This window comes from Hippocampus bargibanti, linkage group LG18, assembly GCF_051943395.1.
Source record: "Hippocampus bargibanti isolate YZ-2025 linkage group LG18, ASM5194339v1, whole genome shotgun sequence".
Lineage (NCBI taxonomy): Eukaryota > Metazoa > Chordata > Actinopteri > Syngnathiformes > Syngnathidae > Hippocampus > Hippocampus bargibanti.
In genome coordinates, this window is record NC_142751.1 from 12057704 (window position 1) to 12081704 (window position 24001).

At 40.7% G+C, this 24001-nt stretch overlaps 1 protein-coding gene across 2 annotated transcripts; it reads left to right on the forward strand.

Annotated features, from left to right (window-relative positions):
* Window positions 1-982: 982 nt before the first annotated feature.
* rfx3 (regulatory factor X, 3 (influences HLA class II expression)) lies at window positions 983-23884 on the forward strand. 2 transcript variants are annotated; one of them, XM_089020916.1, is made up of 17 exons: window positions 983-1081; window positions 9187-9299; window positions 9417-9505; window positions 10771-11029; window positions 13604-13678; window positions 15024-15205; window positions 15286-15405; window positions 15476-15600; window positions 15681-15796; window positions 16907-17022; window positions 17093-17247; window positions 17333-17430; window positions 17531-17680; window positions 18722-18930; window positions 19004-19157; window positions 20105-20147; window positions 20517-23882. In XM_089020916.1, the coding sequence occupies exons 2-17, from the start codon at window positions 9192-9194 to the stop codon at window positions 20795-20797; spliced, it is 2280 nt and encodes a 759-aa protein (XP_088877042.1). In that variant the 5' UTR covers window positions 983-1081; window positions 9187-9191; the 3' UTR covers window positions 20798-23882. The 2 variants fall into 2 exon arrangements, with proteins under 2 accessions (XP_088877042.1, XP_088877043.1); XM_089020917.1 differs by lacking the exon at window positions 13604-13678 and having other exon boundaries at window positions 20517-23884.
* The last annotated feature ends 117 nt before the right edge of the window (window positions 23885-24001 follow it).

Consider the following 24001-nt stretch of genomic DNA (forward strand, 5'->3'; position numbering starts at 1 on the left):
GGCACATTGTCTGGCAGTGAATGAGTTAATAACGCTGGTTAGTCTTGATGTGTAATTTGTGTTGGTGTGTTCGAGGCTGCGTTTGGATGGCGGTGATCCATCCCGGCAGCTTATTTTGCCGCATGGCCACATTTTCCATCCATTATCTATTCGCTATCTATGCGCTAGGTATTAGCTATCTATTCACTCGCTATTCGCCATCTATTTGCTAGCTATTAGCCATCTATTCGCTAGCTTTCTAGCTTGCTATCTATTTTAGTTACTACCGGGTTGAGTGAATGCTGGCGCATGTGGCTGCCGCTGCTCACCCACAGATATAAAAAGCTTATCCTGTGACTGTAAAGTGACCTTGAGAGTTTTGAAAGGCGCATATAAATTAAATGTTTTATTATTATTATTGTTGTAGTTAATAACAGCATAAAATAAAGAACAGTGAAAATGAGAATAAAAGCCTATAAAATATAATAATAATAATGAGGATGACGATAAACGGCTTTCAAAGCACACAAGGACACTTTACAGTTAAAAGAAAAATATACACCGGAACGATAAAACTATAATTACAATGATAACAATATACTTTTCCCCCTTCACTTTAATATTTTGTTGTAGTTTTTTAGTTTGTCCAGCTACCACGCTAAGTCATTGTTCAATTGCTTCTTTCAAACCTATGCTTCATTTAAAAAAAAACATGCTTTTTTTGTGTTCCAATGATAATTGTTGCTATTTCTGACTTTTTTTGGAGTGCTACTAAACCAGTTTGATGCTTCCATACAATTTCAAGTTGAGCGACACATTAAAGCAATACCCACGTAATGTATATGGTGTCAAATGAACAAAAGAGGCGTGTATTTTCATTATGATCGTTATTGTTGTGTTATTATATTATTATTATTTCCGCTAAGTAAGGGAGAGCTAATCTCCTCCCAGTTGGCGGGGAGTTTTCTAGCAACTGTTGCCCGGTGAGGCAGCGCCATAGCCACCGTAGTCGTGGCGACTGTAACCCACCAACAACAAGCTCTCGCTTCATCATTACCACCTCCTCCGCCATCCTCATACTCACCCGCCGCTCCACAAGCAGGTTTGCAAACAACCTTTGATTTTACTCCCATCTTGTTAGTTTCCTTCTAATTCAAATGCTTCTTCTTATTTCTTTAAGACGTGAACGCGGTGCACGGGAGTTGTTTTTTTTCCTCCCTTTTCTTTTTTTTTTGTCCACTGGAGGCTCGCTCCACTGGCTGTGTCGCTCGCTGGTAGCAGTTTTTTTTTTTTTTTGCTAGCGAGCCTGCTTCTTTGTAACGTGTTAGCCTTGCGTGCTAACGCCGCCTCGGTTGTTTATTTCCCCGGCGTGGAGACCGTTTGCCTACCGCCGACCGATGCGTTTGTATTTTGAGGCCATGTTTTTTAAGGATCGAAATGTTCAAATCAAACTCGCGAGTCAGGTGCTAGCTCCGGGTTAGCGACCCCCCCCCCCCCCCTTCCATCTCCTTGATGCTAGCTGGTCAGCTGGAGCAGGTGTCTCGCCTCCCCCCCAACCGCCACTCCCCCAACCCCACTCACAATGACTGTATCGGAAAGATGTGTGAGCAAAATGTCCTATTAAACTACGATAATCATGTCGGAGCGATGTGCTGTATTTTTAAACGGGGGTTCTCCGTGTTCTAATAATAGCTTAGCTCTTACTTTCCCTTTTGTCTAAAAGGGGGGTGGGAAACCGAGATAGCGTCGCTAGCTCCTCCACCTGCCTGTCCCTCTTTGTGGTTTCCGAAGCTGATAAAGTCGCTGATAACGCATGGCTAAGTTTTTATTTTGGGTGGAGGAAGGTTACAAAAAAGCGTTTCGTGGTCATGTGGTTTTTAAAGTGAACGATTAACACTCAATTTGGAAGAATCCTGTTTGATTGAGGGGATGACAAAATATCGATATCGCCATGTATCGTATTGACATAGGATCGATTTCTAATGGGCAGATTTGGCTGTAATTTCGTGGGGAAATGTCAATCAGTCTTTTCTTATTCTTATATGTATAAATACCTTATAACATTGACATAGCTCTGACATGTAATATATTTGGAATCAATTCATTACAGTTTGAAGACGATATAATCAGTATCGCCACATATATAGATTGTCAATACACCAGCATCAAATGCTGATCTTGTTATTTTTCTGATGGGAGCTAAAAATATATGTTGACAAAATATGTATGGATATTTTTTAATCAGGTCCTTTAATAATAATGATAATAAATGTAATTTATAAGCGCCTTTCATAACTCTCAAGGTCACTTTACAGTCACAGGGTAGAGTTTGTCTTTGGGTGAGCAGCGGCAGCCACACGCGGCAGCGTTCACTCAACCCGGAAGTAACTGAAATAGATAGAAAGTGAGCTAGCTAGCTGATAGATAGCTAATAGATGGCTAGATAGCTAGATAGATATCTAGCTATTCAGCAAATAGTCAGCCAGATAGCTATTAAGCTAATAGATAGCCAGCGAGATAGCTCATGGATTGCCAGCCAGATAGCTAGCTAGCCAGCGAGATAGCTAATATATAGCAAATAGATTGTAAATAGATAGCGAGCGACTTAGGTGGCCAGCCATATAGATAGCTTTATCATGATATTGTCATCAAAATACCTGATAATGTCAATGTGGAGTCTTAACAGAAGACTGGTCAAGTTGGAGGTATTCTATTATATTACCGCATATACAAAATAATCATTACATTCATATGACTTACTCTGGTTTTCTTAACATCACACTTTTTTTCTACTGTCATTTGGCATCTCTTTTACCACCTGCCGCCTACTTCCTTTCAGGGGGAGGTGTGGAGCAGGTGAGAGTAAGGGAGTCGCCAGTGTGTTGTGGGTTTAGGTTGTGACAGGTGGTACAATCTTGATGTACTTAAATGCATCTGAAAAAGAACTGCAAAATTATGCAAGGCCAAAGCAATTTGATTAAAGGACAACCGATGTCCCCAGACAAGTTGTGTCCATAATTTGTAAAATGGCTTCAAATGACTTCTACTGAGCGTATTTTACTATGATTCCACCGCATATAGCTATATTTTACGTTTTAAGACTCGCGCTGAATATTCCGGAAGTCTTGTTTTTGAGTTGGTGACGATTCCTGACGTGATGTCACTGAAAAAGGACACATTGTAGCAGTCCTTCCATCACGTCAATGCATTTTGCTGTGCTTGTTTGGTCTGAAAACGTCATGTTGCACCAAAAAGAGCCAGAATAGGGTGACCGAGCTCCATATAAGGAATTTATCAGCCTGTGGAAACAGGCTGATTAATTCCTCACAGGGAGCTTGGTCGCCATTTTCTGCCTCTTTTTTGGTGATCCATTTCCCCCCGATGTTGCCTCAAAATGGCACGGAATAAATTCTTTAATCGATTGCAAACATGTATGCTTTCCTCTTCAGAACTATTTGAATCATATTCATAACCGTAGCTCAATTTTTTTGCAGATTTTGGACACTTGAAGTCATTTTTATTGGTGTTTTGCATTAGAATAAAAATATACTGTGTGTTTTGGGTATTTTAGATGCTATAAAACGTTTTTCTGATGTCAGTTAGGAAACAAAAAAGTGACGTCAGTTGTCCTTTAAAGTAGCACTGTTGTAAATAATACAAACCTATGAATTGATCTGTGGCATTTATAGCCTAAAATAGGTTTTGCAACCCCCTTTGCTCTCTTCTCCCTGTTCAACAACACACACAATTTGGGGGACTTCTAGTTGTCTCATGTTACCTCTTACCTGTCATCTGGCGGGGCAGGAATAGCGGTCGTGCCACCTGCCGCCCGGATCCTGTTGCATTTCTAATCACGAAAAGAGGGAGGGATGATTAATTCAATTATGCAGCCATCCATTTTCATGGCTCAGCAGAATGCCGCTTGTATTGTGTTTAACTTTCTGCCTTGACCCAAGCAGACACGCAAGATAGGTTGACAGTGAAAGTGGAACCTCTGTTCTGGAATAAAGCCATATCTGATCTTAGGACCGCATGAGTCAGGATGTTTTGGTTGTTGTTTGCCAAATGACGTTTCTGTCAAAATGGAAAGTTTCGATTGTTTTTGTTCCACCGGAGGTCGAACATGATGCCTTTTTGGGTGTTGGCTTGTAGGCTTACCTGTTGATGAAATAGTGAAGCGTGTAGTCGTTGTAGACGGGGGATCAAGGCAGCCGCTGGGAAAAAAAAACCCTCCACCCTCTATTACACGGTTCATGTGATTTTTTTTAACTGGACTGAACTTTTTTTAAAGCAAAAATGTGTTGTGATTTCATCTCATTTATGTATCGCCCTCAGTTATCATCACTTTTCAGGAAAAGGGCTTGTTTCTTCATAATATTCAGTCAGGCCAGCAATCAGTTAACGTGGTGGTCATTGGGCCACTGGAATCTTGCATTGAAACAAGTTTTAAAGGAGAACCGACGCTTCCGGACAAGTTGCGTCCATAATTTGTAAAATCACTTCAAATGACTTCTACTGAGCGTATTTTACAAAGATTCCACGGCATATAGCTATATTTTACGTTTTAAGACTCACGCTGAATATTCAGGAAGTCTTAGTTTCGAGTTGGCGACGATGCCTACCGTGACGTCACGTCTGGAACGCCCCTGACCGACACACAATGCATTTTGGGTACTTTGGTCTGAAAACTTCGTGTCAATCCGTGTTGATGGCAAAATTAGAAGGAAAAAAACATAAATAACACGATGGTGAATCGTTGTGTGTTGCACCAAGACTACTATTCAATACTAGTTGACACAAATTCCCAGCAGAAAAATCAGCCCATTTCCAACGGAGCTTGGGCGCCATTTTGTGCATTTTCTAGGACGCTACATTGGAGTCCTGACAGCTCGAATTGATACGGAAGGACTTCTTTAATCGATTGCAAATATTTAGGCTTTCCTCTTCGGAACTATTTGAATCATATTCATAACTGGATCAGTAACAAGAAAGCATCCTCTCCGAATCTGAAGCCATTGTTTTGATTCTAGAGCAAGGCAAGACGTCCTGGCGTGACATCACGAACAAGGGGGCGGGACCTTCTGAAACTCTGCATCTCCGAGGTCATTTTGAACTAGTTTTGGGACACTTTAAGTCATTTTTATTGGTGTTTTGCATTTGACTAAAAATATCAGCCTGCGTGTTTTGAGTATTTTAGATGCTATAAAATGTTTTTCTGATGTCAGTTAGGAAACAAAAAAATGGTGTCGGTTGTCCTTTCATGCCACATTGAAGGGAAAAAAAATCTGAAAAAATCGTTTATATCTGTTTTATGTAAACAGAAAGTAATATCAGAGGAAAGTATTAACAATATCAAAGGGAAACGGTAGCTCTGCATTCTTGTAAAACTGACCAAGATCCCTTCTTTTCTCCCTGTAGTCTGCAATATGATGACAAAAGGTGCAATTATGAGAAAGGGGGGTGCCTTTTGTTATAAAATAGGGGTGGGCATTTTTTTAAATAATACTGCATTCTTGTGAATTGTCTCCTCTTTCCTTGCAATGCTGTCATCACATCCCCTGCCTTCCCGGTTAAAGATGTTCACCTACTTTTTCAAAAAGTCATGACACCACGGTCTCACCAAATTGCTAAAAAAAGTACATGGTGAGCATTTTCTCAAAGTGTGTGTGTGGGGGAGGGGGGGTAACCTCACGCTCGACGTGATTGTCACGTTAGCAAGAAGAGGAATTGAATTGGGCGTGCGGGTGCAGGGCACAAAAATGTTGCCCTCCTCTGTCTCTTTTGTTCCTGTGTGTCTTTGTCGGGCTTACACTTGCTCGGCGGAGCACAGCGTTTAAGTGGGCCACAAGGGAGTGTGCCTGAATAGTGAGGCAGAAGGTGTGCTTAGTGTGTGTGTGTGTGTGTGTGTGTGTGTGTGTGTGTGTGTGTGTGTGTGTGTGTGTGTGTGTGTGTGTGTGTGTAAGGGGGTTGGGGGTGAGGCAAAATGGGAATTTAGTTGTGTGATGCAGGGATTTTCTTTTTTCATTTGGTAGGGCGGAGCTGACCTATTGGTTTAAAAAAAAGCCTTTATGTTAATAATAATAATAGTAATAATAATAATAATAATAATAATAATAATAATAATAATAATTCATTTATAAGCACCTTTCAAAATTATTCATGTGAAGCATCAGAGTTCCAACAAGCAGTGTAAAATCTAATCAGTTGTTAAATTAATATACAATTACAGTAAAGTCTCGTTATATCGATACTATTTATATATATATATATATATATATATATATATATATATATATATATATATATATATAAATATATATATCCGACCCTGCGCGCATGTAATTTTCTCCTTGCGTTCATAGAAATAGTATCGTAATAAGCGGTACTATCGATATAACCGATATCGATATAACGAGACTTTACTGTATTTTTAAGAAAAGTGATTGGAAAAGTCCTTATTTGTCTTTAAGTGATCTAAAAATTCTGGTACGATTTGTCTGATCGGATGTGTTTTAAGAATTATTTTGACTCTACTTTATTGTTTTGCTTGTTATTTTTGATAACCAATGAAATATTTGGATACATTTCCAATTACAGGTAACATCCGACTTACGACCGAGGTCCGTTCCAACCAAACGGTCGTTAAGTCAAAATGGTCGTAAGTCGAAATTCATTCAAAATGTTGAATAGAGACTCGGAGGCTAAATGACTCGCAAACTTCACCCTCTGGTGCCATCACACGGTCGATTGCTTTGCGAGAGTGAGATCCTGACTCGCTAGCCAAAATTGTCGGACGCGTTGCCGGCCTGCTAGCATGTTGCGGTGTCAGACGTAAAATTAAAATGTTTAAAAATAGGGTCTGGAGGTCATGGTCGTAAGTACTGGTGGTCGTAAGTCAGATGTTACCAGTCGTTGCAATTCCGACTTCTCAGCTATAAATATTAACCATAATATCTGATTGATTTGACCGCAATGTGTTGAATCACAGACATTTCCAACATGACTTCTCATATTTCCGCCATGACTATATGTCCTTAAAAAAGTAATGGAGGCTACATGACAAAATAAATTTGCTTTTTTTCCCTCAACATCTTCTTTATACATTTAAAGCTATCCATAACCTCCCCCCTATCTGACCTTCTTCAAATTTCTATTCCCTCTTGTTTCCTCAGATCATCTTCCTCCCTCCCCCTCTGTATGCCCCCCTGCCCGTCTCAGCCCAATGGGGGACAGGGCTTTCAGCTGCTCTGCCCCCAAACTCTGGAACTCACTTCCTCCCAACATTCATAACATCGATTCTCTTCCCACCTTCAAATCCCATCTCAAAACCCACCTATTTAAAATCGCATTTTCTGTGTAGCTCTTTCTCTTGTTTCTATTTATAACTGTATTTTATTTATGGTATTCTATTTGTGGTTGTATTTTATTTATTATAGTACCTATGCTTGTCTGTGACTGTAAAGTGTCCTTGAGAGCTTTGAAAGGTGCTTAAAATGAAATGTATTATTATTATTATTTTTATTATTAGATTTGTCAGTCGTCCTAACTATTGGTGCCAGTGAAAGCTAAAAAAAAAAAAAAAAAAAAAACAGTGCGATATACGGAAGATAAAGAGGAAAGAAGAAGCAGGCTGTCCCCCAGAGAGACTGGAAGCTGTAAGGAAACCCATCTTAATTAACCAAGAGAGGTTTGGTCATGGAAACAGTAATGAGGAGTAACCCCCCCCCCACCCACCCTCAAATCCCCCTTGGAAGCAAATACACTTTCATTGTCTGACTACAAAATACTATTCGAAGATGAACTCAGGGTCACAAATCATCATGCTAGCATGTTAAGAACAGAACATAGCATGTTAGCGCAAAACTATCATGCCGATTCCTCAAGCCCCCCCTCCCCGAGGGTCTTTTGAAACGTGTCCGCGCGCAAGTTGACAAAAGCAATGAGGAGCCGTGTCTATTTGGAGTCGGTTACATATTAACCGCCTTTATGGCCGCTGACCTGGAGACAAGACCATGTGTCGCTGATGCGTGAGCTGCTCGGTACATTGCGTACCACGCGGCACAGAACAGGTGCCGCCATTGATTCCACTATGACCGATGAGCCTGTTATGGGGCCGTGGTGTGGTTTGACCAGCCCCACCTTTGTTTTTTTAAATCTTTCTCCCAAACAAATTCATCATTCTATATAGCTCGCTAGCTATTTGCTATCTAGCTGGCTACCTAGCTAGTTATTTGCTATCTATCTAGCTACCTAGCTCGCTATCTATTTGCTATCTGTCTAGCTGGCTATCTAGTTAGCTATTAGCTATCTATCTGTCTAGCTATCTAGCTAGCTATTAGCTATATATTAGGGAGCTTTCCATCTATTTGAGTTACTTCCGGGTTGAGTGAACGCTGGCGCGTGTGGCTGCCACTGCTCACCCACAGAAAAAAACTGATCCTGCGACTGTAAAGTGACAGAGTTTTGAAAGGCGCTTAGAAATGAAATGGATTATTATTATTATATTATAATATTATTATGCTATTATAATATTGTTATTATTATATTATATTATTATAATTACTACTATATTTCTTATATTACAATATTATTCTATTATTATTATTATATTACAATAAGAAAAATCAAGGCTTTTGGGTGTGCCTTTTACACCGGAAAATATGATACTAAACATTCATGCTAAAATATGACTTACAAATTGATTGTCGACTAGATGCAAAGCGGACAAGTGATAAAGGTATAAAATTAAGGCAGAAGACTGTTGGGAACATATTAATAGAAAAATATGTAGAAAGAAATGGCGGAAGATTTCCATAAATGACCAACAATTTACGACAAAGGCCCCATTACATAAGTGTAACATGCCAAAAAAAGGAATCACACTTGTTAAACCACTGCCAAGAAAGCTACTTAAACCTGTTTTGGAAACAGGGTATTATTATTATTATTATTATTATTAATATGACAAGTCGAAAATGGTTGACAGCCAATCCCGAGCACATGTAGATAAACAATCATTCATAATTTGGTTAACGCCTGTCTTCAGTGTCATTTACATGCCTGTTTACGCAACGCGGGACGAAGCGCAATGGACACAGGAAGGCTGAGATTCTAACCCAGAACCTCTTCATGTGAGGCAGATGTGCCAACTATCATATTGCAGCTCTTCTACCACACATTTTTTTGTGTCTCTGTGTGTGTTTTTAGGAGCCATGCAGACCCCTGAAGAAGGTTCTGACACCACCTCCACCGTCCCTATTCAGACCACCGTGCCTGTCCAGCCAGCCGGCTCCACCCAGCAACTGCCTGTACAACAACAGGTAAAAAAAAAAAAAAAAAAAAAAAAAAAACGCCATCGCCCAGTCGCGTACAAACGTCGTCGTCTACGTTCATTAGCGTCACGATCTTGATTGTGTTTGTTGGCGATTGCATTCCAGACGCAGACAGTTCAACAGGTCCAGCATGTTTACCCAGCACAGGTGCAGTACGTGGAAGAAAATAGTGGCGTCTACACCAACGGCAACATGTGAGTCAGGCCTCCGCCCTCGCTCACGCACGCAAAGGGCGGGATTACTGTACGTTCCCAACAAGCTAGTCGGCTCACCCCCCCTTTAGACCCCTTCCCGTGCCGCCATCGATGTCACGAGCATATGGCGGTGATTGCGAGAACGCGTTTGTGCTCCAGTGCATTCAAGTCACCTGAACATGACCAGAAGTAGACCTCCTGTATATTTAAAGGACAACCGACGTCACTTTTTTGTTTCCTAACTGACATCAGAAAAACGTTTTATCGCATCTAAAATACCCAAAACACGCAGGCTGATATTTTTAGTCAAATGCAAAACACAAAAAAAAATGAGTTAAAGTGTCCCAAAACTACTTCAAAATGACCCCGCAAATGGCGAGTTTCAGAAGGTCCCGCCCCCTTGTTCGTGGTGTCACGCCAAGACGTCTTGCCTTGCTCGAGAATCAAAACAGTGGCTTCAGATTTGGAGAAGATTCTTTCTTGTTACTCATCCAGTTAGGAATATGACTCAAATAGTTCTGAAGAGGAAAGCATACATGTTTGCAATCGATTAATGAATTTATTTCATGTAATTTTGCGGCATCAGGGGAGGGAAATGCCGCACCTAAAAAAGGCAGAAGATGGCGACAAAGCTCCGTGAAAATATATTCAAAAATTTTGTCACAACACACAAGGATTCACCATTGCGTTATTTATGTGTTTTCCTTCTAATTTTGCCATCAACACGAAGTTTTCAGACCAAACAAAGTACCGCAAAATGCATCGACGTGATGAAAGGACTGCTACAGTGTGTCCTTTCTCGGTCAGGGGCGTTCTTTCCGTGACGAGACGTCAGGACTTGTCACCAACTCAAAAACAAGACTTCCGGAATATTCAGCGCAAGTCTCAAAACGTAAAATAAAGCTATATGCGGTGAAATCTTTGTAAAATACGCTCAGTAGAAGTCATTTGAAGTGATTTTACAAATTATGGACACAACTTGTCCGGAGGCGTCGGTTGTCCTTTAAGTGCTCCTTACGCTGCATTGAATTGTTATATAGTCCTAAAACTGTGTGTCCTGCAATTTGAGTGAAAATGATAAAAACCCTGGCACTGGAGTGGACACATTTTTGCACATTGTCTGGCAGTGAATGAGTTAAAGAGCCCCAAAACAATATATATTGATCATCTTATTAATTTAATTGTCTGAATCTTTATTCTGCCAAATATTTATATTTCCCTAAGAAAAAAAAAATCACTCTTAACAACCACGTCTTCCCAAACAGAAGAACCTACTCATACTCAGAGCCACAGTTGTACAGCCAGAACAGCGGCGGGAACTACTTTGACACGCAAGGGAGTTCGTCCCAAGTGTCCACGGTGGTCACTTCCCACGGGATGGCCAATAACAGCAGCGGGGGCAACGGAGGCATGAGCATGGGCCTGCCGGGGGGTCAGGTGATCGGCGGCGCTTCCGGCGCCTACCTCATGGACAACGCCGGGACCCACCCTTCTGCTCAGACTGCACGGGCGTCCCCAGCGACTGTAAGTGGTCCACCCTTACGCTTTGACGTCGTCACTCTCACAACTTTACTTTTCATCACATTTGCGGTTAGCGGTCCTTGAAAAATCATCCTACCATGAATTGATAGTTGGTGGGAGGGGTAAGGTTGGGGACCACCATTTTGAATATTACAACGACAGTGATACCTTGGCTTACGAACTTAATTGGTTCCCAGAACGTGTGTGTCAAGCGAAAAGTGAGTATTCCAAAAATTAATTTCCCATAGGTAACCATTAAAAGGAGAATAATCCGTTCCCAGGTCCCCATAAAACATAATTTTCAACTAAATAAGCCTTAAATCTACACACAATACACCTTATTTAATGTATAATAAATGTTCTATGGTATTGTAATTAAAGAAATTAACTGTACTATATAACAAAGTCGTTTTATTTACCTTTGTGATGGTCGTTGATGGCTTGATGGAATGGATAGCTTTTTGCATAAAGTGTCTGAAGGAGCTCTGGGTTGTACATCTCAGAAGTTGTGATATTGTAACAGCAACAGATGCAGGAAGACACACTCGAAACTTCATTAATAGCTGGTTCCCTTGCTTGTATGTTTTCTTCAAATTGTACAGATAGATGGCTTTTACGGGTTATTTGTGGAGCCTGAGTGATGGGATATTTTATGCTTGGAGTCTACACTCTGTCTTTGGACTATCAATAAAGTTGAAACGAGTCCAAATTTCACTATTTTCTATCCATTTTCTCACTATTTCACTTTTTTTTCACTTTTTTTTTTTTTTTTTTTTGTTTCAAGCTCTGTCGTCTCCCTTTCGTGTGTGTTTCTGTAACCCCTCACCCCCGCTCACTGCTGTGTGTGTCTCCTCCCTCCTCTACCACTGATCTTGACCAATCACATGCGACTTTAACCAAAGACTGGGGGCGGGGAATTGAGGACAAAAAAGCCGGCTGCCATTTTTAGTTCCTTGTTAGGAGAAACGGCTTGTTCACTCATTGTGGCGCTCAGCGTGTTTCCCGAAAACTAGTTCGTATGCCAAGATTATATTCTCGCGAATTTAACGTTCGTAAGGCGAAAAGTTTGTTAGCTAAAGCGTTCGTCAGACGAGATATCACTGTACGACCATGATGATTATACAAGTGGTAACCCTAAATAGGTTAAAAGCTTGTTAGAAAAATAGGAATTTGTTATCCAATTTGTACATATGTTGTTTTTTTTTCCATCTGAAATTTGTGATAGTCGGATCTGTCGCAATGGAATCTGGATGGGTAGGTTGTCTGCAAACGTTCTATTCTTAGCATGCGCAATTGGATCCCTTTCAGTGTAACTTCCGGCTTTCCAAAGCTAATTTGTCAACAGGTGCATCTCAGATTGGAAAAAGTTCATTCATTTCTGGCCGCTGGATTTAAAAGTTGGAAGCATCGATTGGATATTAGGAATTTAAGAAGGGAAATCCTCCAATGAAAAATTCTGTCTTAAAAAAAAGTGTTTCTGTTAGCTGTACTTTAAAGGACAACCGATGTCTCCGGACAAGTTGTGTCCATAATTTGTAAAATGGTTTCAAATGACTTCTACTAAGCGTATTTTAATAAGATTCCACCGCATATAGCTATATTTTACGTTTTAAGACTCGCTCTGAATATTTAGGAAGTCTTGTTTTTGAGTTGGTGACGAGTCCGTACGTGATGTCACTAAAGGACCGCCCCCTGACCGTAAAAAAGACGCATTGTAGCGTCCTTCCATCACGTCAATGTATTTTGCTGTAAATGTTTGGTCTGAGAACCGTGTTGCACCCAAAAGCCACCAGAAGAGGGAGTCCAAGCTCCATATAAGGAATTTATCAGCCGGTGGAAGCGGAGGTGGCCACTGGAGATCGCCATTTTGTGCCTCTTTTCTGGTGATCCATTGTTGCCCCAATGTTGCCTCAAAATGGCATGGAATAAATTATTTAATCGATTGCAAACATGTATGCTTTCCTCTTCAGAACTATTTGATATTCATAACTGGATGTGTAACAAGAAAGCATATTCTCCGAATCTGAAGCCATTGTTTGGATTCTCCAGCAATGCAAGACGTCTTGGCGTGACGTCACGAACTGGGGGCGGGACTTTCTGACAATGCCCAATTCGCAGCTCAATTTTTTTGCAGATTTTGGACACTTTAAGTCATTTTTATCGGTGTTTTGCATTTGACTAAAAATATCAACCTGCGTGTTTTGGGTATTTTAGATGTTATAAAACGTTTTTCTGATGTCAGTTAGGAAACAAAAAAATGGTGTCGGTTGTCCTTTAAAGTATAAAACAAAATCACGCAGTATATTATTTTGACATTTTGCTTTTTCAACTACTGCCACTTTTATTTTTTTACCACACCTCATATTCTTATTTATTGCGCTGCTCCTTTTTTAGTTCGACTCTGCTTGGGTGTACCAGCGCTTGCTATGGTGTTTTTTTTTCTCCCGTAGACTTTCTTTATTTCAACCAATAACTATTTATTTATTTTATCATCCTGTCTTTTATTTCTTTATTTTTGTTTTTTCTTCTCTTACATTTTGTTGTCCTGTGCTTGGTGTTTTTTTTTTTTTGTGTCAGATTGAAATGGCGATTGAGACGCTCCAAAAATCTGAGGGTTTATCCAGTCAGAGAAGCTCGCTACTCAACAGCCATGTAAGTTGCAACGCTGTGGCCTTCTGCTTCAACCTTAACCTGTGCTGAACTCGCTCTCTTTCTATTTATCTCTCTCTCTTCCACGCACGCGCAAGCGAATCTTTCCTGCCGCTCTCAACGCCACTTTCTTGATTTGAGTTCGCCGCTTAGCTATTTCCTCCCCCGCACTATCGTTTAGGTTAAATAAATTCTTTGTTCTGATATACTCAGTTTTTACGGGGGGGGATTCTCCTGTAATGACTAAAGATGCCACAAGATGGCACTAAAGTGCTAGCAAATCGGAAATTAGTTATTTTTGTGTCATGGAAGTATTTTTGAAACCTTTTAATTTGGAGACTTTAAAATGTTGGATTGGGTTGTTGAAGTTACAGAGGCGTGCCTTACTGATTACATATTGAAAATACCATAATCAATAAATTCAAACCCTGCTTAACTCATTCACTGCCAGACGATGTGCAAAAAATGTGTCCACTCCAGTGCCAGGGTTTTTGTCATTTTCACTCAAATAGCAGGACACACAGAATATTTAGTTTTAGAACTACATAAACATTCAATGCAGCATAAGAAACCTTAGACTCTCTTTGTTTAACAGAAAGATAAAAGTTAATTCTTAAGTTATATGGGTCTGGAGTTATCTGAGCTTGAAATGAGGGCGGTGTACAAAATACGATACGATAATAATAATAATATATTTCATTTATAAGCGCCTTTCAAAAATTTCAAGGACATTTTACAGTCACAAGATATTTTTTCTGCGGGTGAGCAGCGGCAGCCAAACGCGCCAGCGTTCACTCAACCCGGAAGTAACATACATATTGATTTATATAGCGCTTTAACAATAGCTGAAGCCGTATCAAAGTGCTAACAATGAACAAAAGGCAAATGCTGCCCCCTCGTGGAAGAGAAAAACATTGCCAGAGGTCTGACCAGCGCTTTATTGGCAACCCCCGGAAGAAAAGCCAAAACCCCAAATAAATTTAGGAATGGCGCTACACATCACACTTTTCAATTCCCGAATAAATTCAAGAATGGCAGTGAATTAGTTAATGCTTACAAAAATAAGGGTTATGAATGACGTGCAATTTTTTTTGTGTTGAAAATCTGTAAAAATCAGCTTTTTTCCCCCAGGTTTAATTTGTTTTGGGCAAAGAAAAGGGAGTATTTGAACAAAACCGGTAATGGCACTGCATGTACCACTTTTCAATTCCTGAATACATTCGGGAATGTCAGCGAAGAAGTTAATATGGCGGCCTAAGAATAACTTCCCGGTCGCTTTCAATTGTATGAGGAACCCGGAAAGTTGCAATTAGCAGACTTGAGATGATTCATGTGTCTTTCACCGTAGCTGCAGTGGCTGCTGGACAACTACGAAACAGCAGAGGGTGTGAGTCTACCGCGATCCACCCTTTACAATCACTACCTGCGCCATTGCCAAGAGCAGAAGCTGGACCCTGTCAACGCAGCGTCCTTCGGCAAACTCATCCGCTCCATTTTCATGGGACTTCGTACCAGGCGCCTCGGGACCAGGTTGACTCTCGACTGACCTATTGGTGCTTTTGATTCCAGATACTTGTTTTGGTGTGACATTCTTTCGAATGATCTCACAGGGGGAACTCCAAATATCACTACTATGGTATACGTGTCAAGCCTGACTCGCCGCTCAACAGACTTCAAGAAGATATGCAGTACATGGCCCTCAGACAACAGCCCGTTCAACAGAAACAAAGGTAAAGGAGGGCCACGCATGATCTCTGTGGGCTAAATTTCTAATAAACCAACAAGTCCCCACAATCGCAGGTTCAAACCGGTGCAGAAGTTTGACACCAGCCCCACAGAAAACTACTCAAGTGGGGGCCACAACCACCCGGGGGCAGCAGAGCAGACCGTCATCGCGCAAAGTCAACACCACCAGCAATTCTTAGGTCAGTCGCCATATAGCGCATCTACCAAATAACCCCTCCCGAAACCATTTGTAACCATTGACCCGTCGCTATGGCAACAGATGCATCACGGGCACTCCCCGACTTTGTGGAACTGGACCTGGGGCAGTGCAATCCGGAGAACATCAGCACGGATGACGTCAAGGCTCTACAATCACTTTACAGGGAGCACTGTGAGGTACAAGTTTTGAGTTTTAACTCATTCACTGCCATTCACAAATGTATTTGGGAATTGAAAATAAGACGTAGAGCGCCATTCGCGAATTTATTCGGGTTTTTTTTTCATGCTTGGGTGTCTATAAAGTGCTGGCCATGTTTATTGATTGCTTTTCTACAAGGGGACAGCATTTCCTTTTTGTCCATTTTAGCACTTTGTTCCAGCTTTAGATGTTGTTAAAGCGCTATATAAACCAATATGTATGTATTGCATCGTATTTTGGACAGCCGCCCTCATTTCAAGATCATATAACTCCAGACCCATATCATTTAGGAATTAACTCTGATGAAAGAAGAGAGTCTAAAATTTCTAACGCTGTATTGAATTTTTATAAAAATAATCCATTTCATTTCTAAGCGCCTTTCAAAACTCTCAACATCACTTTACAGTCACTGGGTCAGTTTTTTTGTGGGTGAGCAGCGGCAGCCACATGCGCCAGCGTTCACTCAACCTGGAATAACTCAGATAGAAATTTAGCTAGCTACTGTGGGTTGTCAGAATATTATGGTATTTTCAAAATGTAGCCGCTGTACATGGACATAAAGTTAAGGCATGACTACGTAACTTCAACCAACAAACCCGATCCAACATTTTAAAGTCTCTCAGTCAAGGTGTATTAACAATACTTCCTTGACACAAAAATTACTATTTTCCTATTTGCTAGAACTTTGGTTCCATTTTGTGGCTTCTTTAGTCGTTACAGGAGAATCATCCCCCAAAAACTGAGAATAAATATCACAACAAAAATTTTAACCTAAATGGCTGTGGGGGGGGAAAGAGACAAGTGGGAATGAAACAGGCTATTTCATCTCAATAATATTTTTAAGACAACACTGCCACCTAGTGTACAGTCAGATAACTATAAGAACCTCTTACATCCCATTTCACAATCGATCCATCTAGCTGGAATGGGACAGAAGAAGCCCATTAAAAGGACTAGTACAATTTTTTATATGAATAAGGACGAAGGGACGATGACAGTCATGTACCAAAGTCATAGACGGAAGACAACTAGAAAAATAGGGCTAAGTGCTTCCTATTGCTCACTGCTCCTGCCTATGTTGTTCTCAGGCCATCCTGGACGTGGTCATCAACCTTCAGTTTAGCCTCATTGAGAAACTTTGGCAAACATTCTGGCGTTATACCCCGCCCGATTCTGTCGAGGGCGCCACTATAACAGAAAACAGGTGAGGACATTTGGACTGTCTAATTGTCTCGGGTGTTCCTGACAATTTTACGTCTATGTCTGATGCGCAGCAGCATAAGTGAGATCGAAGCCAGACTACCGCAGTCTCAACTGCTGGCGCTGTGCAGACACGAATCTGTGCTCAAGTGGATGAGCACCTGCGATCATCTGATGTACCAGGCCCTCGTGGAGATCCTCATCCCGGATGTCCTCAGACCTATTCCCAGTGAGCCGCAAGTCACACAACCCTGACGTGATCTCATACGCGAGCAATGTCGTCATGATTCTTTGGTTTCCACCTGACTTGACAGGTGCCTTGACTCAAGCCATTCGCAATTTTGCCAAAAGCCTGGAAAGTTGGCTCAATAATGCCATGAATGCGATTCCGCAGAGGATGATGCAGACCAAGGTGTTGATATATTTTTTTTTTTCCTTTTTCAGACCGTCGATAGCGTTAATGCCCATGACAGATGAGTTTACTTTATTATTTTGTTCCTCTCGCCAATCAGGTTGCCGCAGTTAGTGCCTTTGCGCAAACACTACGCAGATACACATCTCTGAACCATCTGGCTCAAGCGGCACGTGCCGTGTTGCAGAACACGTCGCAGATCAACCAGATGCTGAGCGACCTCAACCGCGTCGACTTTGCCAACGTACAGGTCAGTGTTGCTAATCGTAATCTTTTTTTTTTTTTGACTTTTTTTCTTTTATTCTGGAAAATTTGATTGGTTTTAAGGCTTATTTAGTAGAAAATTATGTTTTATGGAGACCCGGGAACGGATTATTCTCATTTTAATGTTTTTTTTTTATGGGAAATAAATGTTCGTCAGATTTTTTAAAATTCTGTTAGATTTGATTTGCTTTAAGTTTTCATTAGTTCTGGTATTTTTTTTCAGATATGGAATATTTGCTGAATACTAGATTTTTTTTTTTTAATAATTTTGTGCAGTTTCGAGGCTTATTTAGTAGACGCAGATGCAGCCATTCATGATAGACGCCTGAATTCTGCAGCCCTCTGCCAAGCTATTTATTGAGAGTATGCAAATTTAAATGATACATTAGTAAAACATAGTTTTCTTGAATAGAATACCACACCCCTGGAACATTCTCAGCCCCAGCAGCTCTAAGCAATAAAACATAGGTATTTTGTCTTTTCCATCAGCTGACAAATTTGTAAGCTGGCTCATGAGCTCTTCCTGTGAAGGAGTTTCAGGTCATAAATTGCTTCGGTGATAAAGGAGTTTCTCAAGTCCTAAATTCTGTCCAAGGCCAGATGTCAAGGCTAGATGAAGATGACAGTTTAACAAACTGTGTCTGTTGACCTCAGATTGACCCCAGGTTGTCTGTGCTTCAATTGTGTATTTGAGTCACACATGTTGACTAAGCATATAACAGCATGAAACTTTTAACTATAATAAATTCTTATTCTGTCTAATCTCTATCATAAAGTCAAATTAAATTCATAAACTGTTTCTTTGTACCGACAGCAATATCGAAATAAATAGATTTTAAATGAACCCTGATTGCGTACGTCAACCATTTTTTGTTATTTTATTTCATAAACAAAACCACTTTTTTTATAAAAAATATTTTATCTCAAGTTATTTCACGTCATTAACTATAATAACAACGAAACTGTCACCCAGAGTCAATCTTTCATTCATAAAACGACCCCCACCCCACTTTGTCTTGTTAAACAGGAGCAAGCGTCGTGGGTGTGCCAGTGCGAGGAGAGCATGGTTCAGCACTTGGAGCAGGACTTCAAGGCTACCTTACAGCAGCAAAGTTCTCTGGAGCAATGGGCGGCCTGGTTGGACAACGTGGTCACTCAAGTGCTGAAGCCCTACGAGCAGCGGCCAAGCTTTCCCAAGGCGGCCCGGCAGTTTTTACTCAAGTGGTCCTTCTACAGGTAGCCAAACAAAGGAGCCCAAATAGCCCGAGAAATTACTTATTCATATTTTTTCTTGTTCCCTCCGTGTCAGTTCGATGGTCATCAGGGACTTGACCCTGCGAAGTGCTGCAAGCTTCGGTTCTTTTCACCTGATCCGCCTGCTTTATGACGAGTACATGTTCTACTTGGTAGAGCATCGGGTAGCTCAAGCTACGGGAGAGACGCCTATCGGTGTCATGGGCGAGGTATGTCACGACTGCTTGGATTTATATTCTCTATTGTTGAGATACAGAGGAATTTTTTTAAATCTACAGTAAAGTCTCGTTATATCGATATTCTCGGGAGTCCGAAAAAATATCAATATAACCGGGACTATCGATATATCCGACCCTGCGCGCATGTAATTTTCTCCTTGCGTTCATAGAAATAGTATCGTAATAAGCAGTACTATCGATATAACCGATATCGATATAATGAGACTTTACTGTATTTATTGTGCATCCAAGAAGCTGACAGATTAAAAAATAAATCACATAATCTGTTTTGTTTTGTTTTTTTTTGTTTTTTTTTTTGGGGGGGGGGGGGGTCCAAACTGAGATAAAAATCTGATAACCAATATGAGATTACCAATAACATAACATGAGTTGTGGTTTAATGTTAAGCTATGGAGGCATTGCATTATTAAATACAGTAAAGTCTGGTTATATCGATAGTACTGCTTATTACGATACTATTTCCATGAACGCAAGGAGAAAATTACATGCACGCAGGATCGGATATATCGATAGTCCCGGTTATATCGATATTTTTTCGGACTCCCGAGAATATCGATATAACGAGACTTTACTGTAATACAAATATAATTCAATTATACAAATACAGTATAACATTTACAACAAATACAGACATCTAATGGAGTCATGTGGAGGTTGTTTTCATTTAAAAAGTCGGTTCGGGTCTACTAAGTGCTTGGTAACATTCAATATCATTTCTATTTATGTATTTATTTATTTATTGCATAATGCTCACTGTCTGCGCTTGTTTCCCTGCTATGTGGGCATCGACTGATGCAGTTTGTTTCAGGTGTTCGTTGAACACAAAAAGTTATATTGGTCATAAATAGTGTAATTCAATCCCAAATGATTTTTTTTCCCCCCAGAAGGATAAAACTGATTTTATCTTCCATTTTCAGTTTGACAGCCTGAACAGCCTGTCGCTTACGAACATCGATAAAGGTATGTTGTTTCTGCATCCGACACTACTTTTTCACTCATTTGCTGCCAGGCTATGTGCAAAAAAAGTGTCCACACCAGTGCCAGGGTTTTTGTCATTGTCAGTCGAATTCCAGGACACACAGAATATTGAGTTTTAGGACTAGATCAACATTCAATTTAGCGTAAGAAAACCTTACTCTCTTCTTTCATAAAAAAAAGAGTTAATTCCTAAGTTTTATGGGTATGGAGTTATCTGAGCTTGAAATGGGGGCGGTTGCACAAAATACAATACATACATAATTTCGCAGCATTTTTGCACTCTGTATTGTTGCTTGTTGGATTTGAAAACAATATGGTTTGATAACAATATGATCTCCCCCCCCACCCCAGATGAAACCAGCGGCATGGACAGCGATTTAGACGAGGAACCCGAAGAATCCGGGGAACCTTTAGCTAAACGGGAGAAATCAGAGCACGAAGTAATCCAAGTGATCCAGGTGGACGCACTGGAGGACGGCGCCCACCCGGTGGTGGGCGTGGTCCAGCCCAACATCCTACACTCATTGCCGCAACCGCCGCGGGACCACAGCGAGCACATCCTGACCCCCTCGGCCAACACCCCCATTATCCGCCACTGCAGCGCCACGGGCAACACCTACGCCTCCGTTTGACGGGTGACGTTTCGTCGACGCATCCGTCAATCGCCATGTTTACGTCTTTTGCCCGTTTGTCTGTCTTTACCCCCTGATGCGGTTTTCCCGCGTCTGTTTTTTAAATGCTGCGTCCTCCCTTGAGTCTTTGCGGAATTTTTCCAGAGAAAGAGGACCACGTGAATCGCAGGGTCTAACAAAAAAAAAAAAAATCGACTTTCGACTATTGATGTCTACATGTAATGAGCTCAAATGCGGCTTGCTGTGTATAGAGTTGCTTCTAATTAGTACAACCCAAAAAAATCACGGTGCTGTCATTATGTCCCGTTAAACTACAATACGTTATCTTTTACCGTTTCTTAATGTTTATTGAGCCAGCAAAAATGCCGTACTCTATTATAAATTATGAATCATCTTTCGGGTGAAATTTCAGGATGAACACAAACATTTCTAGAGGTGAATTGAATGTACTCTATACGAAAATAATCAGAAGCAGAAAATCTTTATTCGTCCCACAATGGGGAAATTTGCAGTCCACAGCAGCAATTGAAAGGGGATGGGGTGGGGTGGGTGAAAGGATAGAAAACAATAACAATAATAATAATGCAGTTCATTTATAAGCGCCTTTCAAAACTCTCAAGGTCACTTCTCAGTAACAGGATAAGTTTTGAGTGAGCAGCGGCAGCCACGCGTGCCAGCATTCACTCAACCCTGCAAATACATAGAAAGCTAGCTAGCTAATAGATAGCTAATGGATAGCCAGCCAGATAGCTAGCTAGCTGGCCAGTTAACTAATAGATAGCCAGCTAAATGAACTCTAGCATATCAATAAAAACAACCTTATTAAGAAACACACAAGTTAGAATGGAAGACACAACTGTTTCAATTTTTTTTTTCTGTCAAACATTTGGTTTTGGTGTCCGACATGTCATCGTGGATTGTTAAAATGGCAAGTGGCAAAAATATTTTCTGAATTTGACACAGCAAAAAAAAAAAAGGCAATTTCACTACTGCGATTAAATAAATAGTTAAATAAATACATAGATCTCTAGCTAGCTAGCGCTACAAAAGCTAGCTAAAAAGATCTTTAGCTAACTATATTGTCTAGCTGGCTATTGGCCATTTAGCTATCTGGCTCGCTGGCTATTGGCTAGCTGCCGAGCTTTCTATCTATTTGAGTTACTTCCGTGTTGAGGGAACCCAGGCGCGTGTGGCTGCCGCTGCTCACCCACAGAAAAAAAAAAAAAATCTGTGACTGTAAAGTGACCTTGAGAGTTTTGAAAGGCGCTTAGAAATGTCTTATTATTATTAACTGTAATTGGACCCCAAAAATTGATTGAAGCCATATTAACTTCAGTTGTAGAGTGTTCATCCTAAAATTCAATCTGTTAACCCAATTCAGTTGGACCGCCCGCGTATGCTAATTCACGCATGAGCACATTATACTTAAATTATTATAACGACTTTTATGAAGGCGTTCAGTTAATAGCTTTCTTTGTTTATTAATTGGATCTTAAAAAATATTAACTGACCCTACTTGTTGGTATGCTCATCTTCAATTTCCTTCCTTTTTTTTTTGTCAAGACAAAAACAACAATTATAAGGGCGTGTTAATAGTTAGCATTATTTTGGCGATGGGAGCATAAACCATGCGTATTTGTGGAAACGCCTGCTTATTTGCGATTTTTGACCCGATTCACCCCTTTTCGCTAATTTGCTGATAATCTCTTTATTCAGATTTATTCCTCCAGGAAACACGGTTACGCGTGCTGTTGCTATTCTTGTAAATAGAAACGAAACCGTCCATACGACCTGGTTGTACAAACCAAACTGCCCTCCCACATCCTTGCCGCTAGCCTATTATGCACTCAGAACGTAACGTTTTGCCTTTGTCCATGTAATCATGAAATCAGCCTTCTGGACAACTCGCCTGACCCCGTTTCCTTCCTTCTTTTTTTGCATTTTTCTGTCTCAATCAATTCTCTCGCAAAGGACCAAAAAAATAAAATAAAAAAAAAAAAAATGGAGAAAAAAAAATGTAAACAAGAGGAGGCTAAGCGCGAGCAAATAGTTGTGCCATGTCACGGAACAGAAGGAATGTCAGGGATTTAATGTACCTCGGCTTTATCACAGTGCCTTATCCTGAAATGCAGCTCTTCTCAGAGTCCACATTCTTCAACACCCCCATAACAGTTTGAGTTTGGCTACGTCTCATCCACAGAGACGGTTTTTGGAATTTGAGCCGTTTCGGACCGAGGGGATGGCATCACAGACACGCCTTTTTTTTTTTTTTTTTGTTTTGGTCCAGATTAGCGCAGCTAAGCTTTTGAATATTCGCAATTCCATCATGCTAGTTAGCCTTTCGTTCCCGTTTTGGCTCCTTTAGCCTCGACCCTCGCTTCTGTTGCGATTGTCCTTTTTTTTTATAATCGCATCCTGCATACTGTTATTTCCTGTAATTGATGATTATTTTAGTCATCAAATAATTGTATGAGTACTTTCACAACAGTCGATGAATCAAACAAGTTCACATTTCCATCCCTATCATCAAAAACAGGACTTTGCAAAGATTTAGTTCGTGATTTGAACTGTAACATCTCTGAAAATGTTGATACAGTGATACCGCGGTTTCACGAACTTTTCGGTTTACGAACGGTAAATTGATGAACATTTTACCTTGGCATACGAACTATTTTTTTGGGATACACACGGAGCTGCCACAATGAGTGATGTGTCGTTCACGAACGAGCCCGTTCTAACAAGAAAATGGCAGCCGGCTTGTTTTGGTCCTCTATTCCCCGCCCCCCAGTCGTCGGTTAAAGCCACGTGATTGGTGAAGAACGCAGAAGTGAGGGGGGGTGGTGTAAACATTAAAGAGACAGGCAGACGACAGTGAGAGAGTTTAAACTTGGATAGTTTAAAGGCAGAGTGTAGACTGCAAGGTTAAAATATCCCACCAATCAGGCTCCACAAACAAGCCGCACAAGCCCTCTGTACACTTGATGCAAAAAGCTATCAACCCAGCTACACAGAACACAATTGATGAGGAACTAGATAAAATTATCACCGAGAAAGCACCTACAAGGGATCATTCCTCAAGTTGGTAAAAGAAGAAGGTTACGTTCCTCATCAAGTGTATAATGCTGAGGAAACCGGCCACTCCATTCTATTAAGCCATCAAGGACCATCACAAAGGTAAATAAAACGACCTTATTATACAGTACA

What these genes read in the sequence shown, in the direction of transcription:
- rfx3 (XM_089020916.1), top strand. Translation starts at nt 9,192, where the DNA reads ATGCAGACCCCTGAAGAAGGTTCTGACACCACCTCCACCGTCCCTATT. An exon ending in CCCGTTCAACAGAAACAAAG is followed by an intron (nt 15,406 to 15,475) that starts GTAAAGGAGGGC and finishes CCACAATCGCAG; the next exon opens with GTTCAAACCGGTGCAGAAGT. An exon ending in TGTCCTCAGACCTATTCCCA is followed by an intron (nt 17,248 to 17,332) that starts GTGAGCCGCAAG and finishes CTGACTTGACAG; the next exon opens with GTGCCTTGACTCAAGCCATT.